Source organism: Taudactylus pleione, unplaced genomic scaffold (genome assembly GCF_031769625.1).
Source record: "Taudactylus pleione unplaced genomic scaffold, aTauple2 ptg000087l, whole genome shotgun sequence".
In the NCBI taxonomy this organism is placed as follows: Eukaryota; Metazoa; Chordata; class Amphibia; order Anura; family Myobatrachidae; genus Taudactylus; species Taudactylus pleione.
Genome location: NW_028284489.1, coordinates 7,741,924 through 7,751,098, shown reverse-complemented (window position 1 = coordinate 7,751,098; position 9,175 = coordinate 7,741,924). Strand labels below are relative to the sequence as shown.

The window sequence follows — 9,175 nt, the reverse complement described above, 5'->3', positions numbered from 1 at the left end:
GTCATCTGCCAGTGCATCTGGAGTCGCACCTTAGTGTACAAATGCACACTCCTGTGTACAAATCTCGTCATCTGCCAGTGCGTCCGGAGCCGCACCTTAGAGTACAAAATACACATCCTTGTGTACTTCATCTCCACGTTCTATACAAGTCTTGTCTACTCTCCCAGGGCGCCCCCAAGTGGCATCATCGTATACTGTGTTTCAGTCCTTTCCATTCCCTTGTGCTGCTCCCAGTGTTCCCTGTGTTAGTTGTCTTCAATATATTACTCCGGTCTCTCGTGACTCCCAGATACCTGTCCAGAGGGCTGCGATGTGCTCACTTGGTGCTGCAAAAACCATATCCCAATTGGAGGGGTCACTGGAGAAAACCACCAAGTGAGTTAGACTCTGGGCAAGTCTCGCCAAACCTGGGTTTGACCACAATTGGGAGACTTAGTCTATCACTCCCATCATTTCCCTGCAATTATCCAAAACCCCTCAGTCTCTAACCTCAACAGAGGTAGTCATAGTACACGGTTGTGACAGTTTGAACAGTCTTAACATGCAAGCCACTGGGTTTTTAGTTCCATCCAATCTTCATGAATTATGTTCCCGTATAGAAGCTCATGAGACCAATCTACAATTCATGAGTCAACAATTGCAAACATTTTCTGGCCAAATAAAAAACATTTTTTCTACTCTCGCTTCACTTTCTCCAAGTGCCTTACAAGGCCCATCTGGAAAACCACCTGTGTCTGTTTCGTCAGAATCTAGAGATGCTTCTACGTTCACGGCAAAAAATTCTCTTAAAACTTCTAGTCCCCCTTCCCAGTGTCCTCTGACATCCTAGCTGTCTGATGCCAGTGACATCAGACACTTTATGACTTTTTCCCAGCTACGGGAGCAATTGCAATGTCTTCTCCTTTGAATTTTTCAAAGTATTTCTAGGGTTTCAGGTGTCATGTCTGGGTCGGTTACCATTCCATCCAGTCAAGTTGAAGAGAGGTATTGCAGTTTCCCACGTCCTAGACTTACTGAGGGTGAATGCCAGTGACACTGAGAATTATACCTTTGCCTCTATTGTGGTCATGAAGATCATTTTATTAAAGAATGTGTTCTTTGTCCACCAAGAAATGGTGAGTAAAGTGGAAGTACCCATGCAAATACTATTGGTTCTAGCCATCCACCATCGGAGGTATCTGTATCCCTCAGTCCAGACAAGGAAGGGAGGTCCATCCAAGATGAGAAAATCCAAATTTTCAATTGGGGTCCAACTACTAGATATTGCCATTCACGTTTTGGAAATTTGGGGAGAATAGCCTTCTCTACAAAACTCACGGGGACACGAGTTTCTGGTAGGTCTGGCTTCAAACCAAATGACACCAGAAGTGGATGTGTTATCACCTTCAGAGGAACAGCTTGCCTCATCAAGAATCTGTGCTTCACCTCAGTTTTCTGTACCAGTAAAAGTACAGTGTGCTGAAGGTTCTAAAGGAACTTGTGGTACTCCAACAGCAGCTTCCAGTATAGTTCGAGAAAGGTTTCGGAACAATTGTTTCCTACCACTAATATTTTGAGTTTTCCACCCCAGGAAGGGGTTTTTGTTTTGAGTTTCATACACCAGGAGGGGTTTTCGGGTATCTTACCCCAAGAGGGCGTGTTGGGTCCTTCACCCCAGGATGGAGTCTCTGGTCTTGCATCCCAAGAAAGGGTTTCATGTTCTATACCCCAAGAGGACATGTCAAGTCAACCTTCCCAGGAAGGGGTTTTAGGTCCCATACCTCAGCAGGGGGTTTCAAGTCCTACGCCCCAAGAGGGGGCCTTCATTTTGAGTTTTACGCCCCAGGAGGGGGCCTTCATTTTGAGTTTCACGCCTCAGGAGGGGGCCTTCATTTTGAGTCTTATGCCCCAGGAGGGGGCTTTCATTTTGAGTCTTACACCCCAGGAAGGGGCCTTCGTTTCGAGCTTCACACCCCAGGAGAAGGTTTTGAGTTTCATTCCCCAGGAGGGGTCTTCTGGTGTTATACCCCAGGAGGGGTTTTCGAGTTTTGTACCCCAAGAGAGGGTTTTGGGTCTCTCACCCCAGGAGGGAGTATCTGATCTTGCATCCCAAGAGGGAGTTTCACAATTCGTACCCCAGGAGGAAATGTCAAGTCAACTTCCCCAGGAAGATGTCTTAAGTCCCATACCCCAGCAGGGGTTTTCTATTTGTGTACTCCAGGAGGGGGTCTCAATTCTCACACCCCAGGAGGGGAGTTCCAGATGCATACCCCATGAAAGGGTTTCAAGTCCCATTGCCCAGTAGGGGTCTTCTGGTGTTATACACCAGGAGGGGGTTTTGAATTTTGTACCCCAAGAGGGGGTTTGGGGTCTCTCACCACAGGAGGGAGTCTGTGTTCTTGCATCCCAAGAAGGGGTTTCACATTCCATACCCTGGGAAGAAATGTCAAGTCAACTTCCCCAGGAAGGGGTTTTTGGTCCCATACCCTAGCAGGGGATTTCAAGTGATATACCCCAGCAGGGGATTACAAGTGCTGCACCCCAGGAGGGGGGCTCAATTTTCATACCCCAAAAGGAAATTTCACTTTTATTACCTTAAACGGAGGATTCAAGTTCCATACCCCATGTAGGGGGTCTCAAGTATCTCACCCCAAGAGGGAGTTTCCATCTCATGTTTCACATCCCAAGAGGGGTCTCCATTTCAAGTGGCACACCTCAAGCAGAGGTATCTCAGGAGAAGTCTTCAGAGGTCTCTCTCCAGAGAGAGGTTTCAAGTGACTTGTCTTTTCCAATCGTTCTTTCTCCTGAAGACAAGACTAGTTCCACAGTCAAAATTTTCAACTCCAAGCAGTGTCCCCTGGGTGGAAACAAATGCTTGGAGGATTTAACATTCATATTTTCAGGAGTATTGGAATCCATAACAAAAAAAGAAGCAAAGATATTGATAGAAGAACATGGAGGCAAAGTCTATGAAAATATTAGTAATAAAACTAACTACCTCATCATGGGACGTGATGGTGTGGAGAGTCCAATACACTGCATTGCTGAAGTACTTTGACACATTAATAAGAACTGATCCATTTTGTGGTATCACTCCCACCAATCTTGTTAAATTCCTCATTATGAACTTCAGAGGGATAGCTTTGGAGTGGGCTAACCCGAACAGCTCTGTTTACTCCTGTGGATCCGTCTTTGATTTTCGTTTCTAATAAAGGTTTTAGTTTGATTCCTCCATCTGATATCAACTCAGATGTACCACTTACTCCCATGTAAAGATAATACGGTTCAAGAGCCATCTACAGTATACGAAGAAGAAAACATCATTCCATACCAAATATCAGCTCAAGCTTGGTAAAGCTACTAAGTCCTCATATTGATTCTATAAGTTATTTTTTCAAGGTTTGTGGAAATTGTATTTTTTCTTATATCTTCATGATTTTTTCTGAGTAAAATTTTTTAGATGTTTTAGTAGAAATCTTTCGAAATGTATGAAGTTTGCTCCTTGTGAAGATTTTTCAAGTTTTTGGGAAGCCTTTTTATACAGTATTCCTGGAATTTTTTCTGGAGAAATCCTTGTGCCTGTTTTGGTGTTCGGAGTCCACCCTGGAAGGGGAGGGTACTGTCAGCATCTGGCCTGGGATCGGCCTTTACTCACCGCTGGACTTGTGTCTTTAGGCTCTGAGGTGTTCTGATGTCAGTGGCTGTGGTGGGTTATGGCTGAGGATTCTCCCCAGGGTCCGGAAGGACTTTCATGCATGCGTCTTGGCTCCTGTGTTAGTAAGCATGGGTGCAGCCATGTTGGTTCATCTTACCTGACCAGTTTCCTCCAATGGCAGTCCTGCTTGTGTCCCAGTTGATCTCAGGATCCAATGACCAGCTGCCTAGGGGTTCTAAGGTCCGACTCCTGCAATAGTAAGTTGCTGTTCAACTTCACCATATGACTGCATGTAGTTATTCCTCGTGACAACTGGCTTATGTTCCAGAGGCAATATTACTGTCCTCGGTGTTCCTGGTTCCCTGTGTTTTCCTTGTGACCTCCGTGTATCTACCCTATGTTCACCACGAGTTCTTCCTGTGGTTCTCACTTACACCGTTGTGCATTCCGTTCCTGTGTTCCCGTACCAATCTTTAGTTACCCTGCATGTCTCCAATAAGAAGCCTGTGCACAAATCTCCAATTCTTCTGCTAGTGCGTCCGGAGATGCACTTTAGTGTACAAATATACTGTACATTCTAGTGTACAAATCTCGTCATCTGCCAGGACGCCTGGAGCTGCACCTTAGAGTACATAATACCCATTCCTGTGGGCAAAACTTGTCATCTGCCTGTGCATCCGGAGCCACACCTTAGTGTACTAATACACATTCCGGTGAACGAATCTCATCATCTGCCAGTGCATCATGAGTCGCACTTTAGTGTACAAAATACACACTCCTGTGTACTAATCTCGTCATCTGCCAGTGCATCCGGGGCCGCACCTTAATGTACAAATACACACTCCTGTGTACAAATCTCGTCATCTGCCAGTGCGTCCGGAATCGCACATTAGTGTACAAAATACACATACCAATATACAGTGCGTACAGAGCTGCACCTTAGTGTACAAATACACACTCCTGTGTACGACTCAAGTCATCTGCCAGTGTGTCCGGAGTCACACCTTAGTGTACAAAATATACATCCTTGTGTACTTCATCCCCACGTCCTATACAGGTTCTGTCTACTCTCCCAGTGCGCCCCCAAAGTGGCATCATCGTATTCTGTGCTTCATTCCTTTCCATTCCCTTGTGCTACTCCCAGTGTTCCCTGTGTTAGTTGTCTTCAATATATTACTCCGGCCTCTTGTCACTCTCAGGTACCTGTCCAGAGGGCTGTGACCTTCTCACTTGGTGCAGCGAAAACCATATGCCAATTGGAGGGGTCACTGTAGAAAACAACCAAGTGAGTTAGACTCCGCGCCTCTGAGCAGGTCTCGCCAAACCTGGGTTTGACCGCAATTGGGAGACAGTCTATCACTCCCGTCATTTTCCTGCATGTAAGTATCCAAAACCCCTCAGTCTCTAACCTCATCAGAGGTAGTCACAGTACCCGGTTGTGACATAAATCCTGTGAGCATTTTAACAGTATTGCTTACCACTCTTTTGGTGGAAACAATTTAGGTCTAAGACCTCTTGGAGTAATCTTATGTTTATTATATTGTTCTAGGGTAGTCAAATCCCAATTTACTGTAACTTGTTTGTGAAGATTTTTTAGCTTCTGAAAGTCCTCAGTCCAATTATTGACATGTAACCCTCTCTACTGTACCTTAGAAAGAGAGCCTAGGTTACCAGATACTATACTTATTATTTATTTATTAACAGTTTCTTATATAGCGCAGCATATTCCATTGCGCTTTACAATTGTAAGCATTAATAGAACAAAACTGGGTAATAACAGACAGATATATAGGTAGGAAGGCCCTGCTCACAAGCTTACAATCTATATACTTAACAATATATGTGCCTTCACCTAGGTTGGGGTTATAGGGCTAGCCTAGGAATGCCCTGTTTGAGTTATATGGTGTAATATGATGAATTTAATGTGACATGTAATTCATACAGTACTGGTGCATTAACACTTTACTATAATGAATTGACCACCTGTTACTTTTCTCCATAGGCTTCCCTTGATGACGCTCTTCCAATTCCTAGAGGTAAGTATTGCACATTGCTTATAGTAGGTTAGCACTTTGTATTTACATATGTCATAAATTCAGAGGAAAAACATATTGATACAAGATTCACTACATATATAACACCAAATTTACTTCCATATGCAAATGGAATACCTTTTACACTAATATAAACTATTATAAAGTTTAATACCTTTACACATAAAATGTTGCTCAGTATTTTAGTCTCTGCCTATGAAGTTCATTAAACATTAATGTAGCAGATAAAGGTCCTTAATATGTCCAGAACTTCCTTAGTAATATTGCTGCAAACATATATCCATAAACACTGACAAATTTAGAAGAATTACATATAAGTCAGTAGAGGTAATCCAGTGCTATATATACAGCTAAATTATACTGTCTTTCTTTCTTATATAAGCTGGCTGAGAGTCAAAAGCATTCCTGAAGTGATTCTTTCTCAAACTACCTTTTCCTCCCCCGAATCCTTTATAAATGATAATGTAAGACCAATAATTAGCTTCTGTCTCCATAGAACGACTGCATTAGTCTTATAGTCTTATTCTTTCCTTTCCCTGTTAGTCTGAAACTCAGTGTCCGCAGTATGGGTGTCAGCTTCTATACTATATACATTTCTCTCCGAGTTCAGAGCAATTAGTGGACTACTGTGGCTACTTAATGCTGCTTGCAGGGCAGTGTACTTTTTCTTTATCTACTCACTCGCTCCGTCCTGCGCTGCGACTCGTAACTGCAACTCTGTTACACTGTTTAGATGATGTACAGAGAGACCAAATGGAGGCCACGCCCACTGCCTCTGTAGTTGCCTGTCGCGGCTCTTCGCCTCTAACTGTCTGTCAGGCGACTCTCTGTTTCTTCACCCTTCTGATACGGCAGCCTGCTTACAACCAGCAACCCGATCTTCCGGAATGGCCACTGCCCCTTTTCACTGCCGCACTTCCACAGATACAAAGCCTGTGGCCCGCCAAAGCTCAGCAGGTCCTCTGGTGACTTCTCCTAGCTCATGGTAAGAGCCCTCACTGGCTTCAGTAGCGGAGGCTCTCCGGTGCCGCCACCAATCGTCGCTAATAGCCAAGCGGTACCAGAGAGATTATCCGACCTGAGCGCTCAAGGAGGAACTACAGACTGACTTAACTGCCACCCCAGCGCCTACATATCCCCACTCTACAGCCGTGCGACCAGTCCCTAACTGCCAGCAGGACAAATCCTTCTCTCCTGTCCCTGCATTACTAATAGACTACCTAGCTGCTCATGCCATTTCTAGCACTTTCCTAGGTAGTCTCATGCTACTGCTGCTGACTCTACCTTGAGGACCCTATATGCTTACAATGTTAATATACATAATACATATAATGCACTCCAGTACATATTTTACCTTATGCAGTTATATAATCTTATATATTCGATATATATATTTCCTACCTATATTACAGTGACAATCCTTTCTGAATAAATAACATCTAAACACAAGAGTTTATCCATATATAACTGGAAGTATACACCAAACATATACAAGATATGTACACATACACTTTCCTAAATATTAGCCATATATAAAATATGGCTACAGACAGATACCTTCTCCGTTGGTTCACTGAGCATCAAAGCTATATACCAGGATGGATGTAATAGATGATGTCTGTCTATAGCACCCATGCGCATCTGACAGTATCCTGCCCATTTTTGCAGGGAATAAAAAAGGTATAGTAATACTCACCAAGCAATGTCTGGAACCAAGGTAAAATAATCGCTTACAGTCAGTACCTGTAATGTAAGGTGAGATTGGACAGCCCTCATAAAGAGACTACGCCCTAACAAGGCTTCCCCTGGAAATATATCACTAACTAATCTGACACTGTGCGAGCAATGACCTAAGCTCAAATTCACAGCGGAATACAATACACATGCAATATTCTAAATTCTAAAAAAGTATATAACTATTCTAAGGTTATTTTATACATGTAACATGCTAATGGAACGGATACTCCCTGGGCTGTGTTTCTACATGTAGCTTTGGTCCATGCGACTTGGTGACATGGCACCACTTCCATTTGAAAGGGCAGCTGATCACACTGTGCAAATATCCAGAGATATGTTAATAGGCCTTATCTGTGGCATGCGTTCATTTGTCAGCACTGTTACTGTTGTCAGAAGGTTAAAAATGGAAACCAAATCTTTTCTTTTCTCCTTTACAGCAATATCAATCCCAAATAAGGTGACTGGTTAAGGGTTGTAGATTTCACATTGAAATGAGTCCAAGTCTCTCCTTGGAAAGGGTGTAAGTGAAAGTCTTGTGATGTATCAGGGGAATAAAGCATCCAATAATGTTCTCTGTGCTTTTAAAGCTGCCTTTAGAGTATCCTCCTCTAGTTGTGCTCTGCTCAGTTCACACAATCCTTCCCTGCACCAGGTCCTGCTCCTTTCATCTCTGCACTCAGGCTACAAACTCCAGCCAGGATGGAAGCAATTAAGAAAAAGATGCAAATGCTGAAGCTGGATAAGGAGAATGCCATAGACAGGGCAGAGCAAGCTGAAGCTGATAAAAAGGCAGCTGAGGACAAGTGCAAACAGGTATATTGCAGGCAGTAACCTGTGCTCAGACAGATAACATCTGGCATTGCATAAGTTTGTCCCAAGCTGTTATAAAATTTTAAACATCATCATTAACCTGTATTGTATCATGAAAAGTAAATGTCTATTACAAGCATCTTAATGCCCTATTTACACTAACTATTATTAGCACTGCTTGGAAGCTTTTTCTGGCATCTAGCCTTTTACACTAACAATTTTCTGCAATTGCTGAGGAAAGTTACTCTTTAAAAAAACTTATTTATAAATTACTGGATCATTTTAGCAATGTAAGACCTTAAAGAGTAGAGTGCAGTCAATGAGCCAAGTGAGGCAGTTAATAATAGTAAATTGAAACTAGGAGAATAGTAGTGCGCATTCTTAGATGCTACCTGTGGATACGGTAATAACCATATATCCTAATAGGTTATAAATTGCTTCTCCAGATAACTGGTCCTGTCTAATGAACAGATTGTGCACTTCATGTAGGAACAACAGATGAACACCGTTGATGCAGAAATAACTTTTTTCATTTTCTTTGAAATAAGTAATGGAAGTGCTAAGACAAAGATGACTTTATAATTTTACAAAAAAGACAAACTATATATTTGTTGTTGAAACACATCTTTTTGTTTTCAAAATGTTATTAATTAGTAACTAGTAAACACTGGCTATTATTTTGCATAATGTGATAAACATTATATTATGCCTTCGCAAAAAGATGTTATAAATTGCTTTCTTTACATAGTAGTTTATCAAAAGATAGATACTGCATCATTTTATATATTAAATATCAAATAGACTGACAGTATTCTGCTACAATAAGATATTACTCAACAATATTGCTATTATAAGAGAAACAACCTTTATTCCTTTATAGGAAAATACAAACTGCAGCAAAGATTAGTATTAGGCATCAGTATAACTTTGGGTTTACTTG

General features: G+C 42.3%; 1 protein-coding gene across 2 annotated transcripts in view; it reads left to right on the top strand.

Annotated features, from left to right (window-relative positions):
- The first annotated feature begins 8,034 nt into the window (after positions 1-8,034).
- TPM4 (tropomyosin 4) overlaps positions 8,035-9,175 on the top strand; it is a 118,466-nt gene continuing 117,325 nt past the window's right edge. Inside the window, exon 1 of one of the 2 annotated variants that reach the window (XM_088468959.1) lies at positions 8,035-8,238. In XM_088468959.1, coding sequence (XP_088325085.1) covers positions 8,125-8,238 — 114 coding nt within the window. In that variant the 5' untranslated portion in view covers positions 8,035-8,124. The remainder of the gene's footprint in view (positions 8,239-9,175) is intronic. The other variant, XM_088468958.1, reaches the window with a different exon arrangement.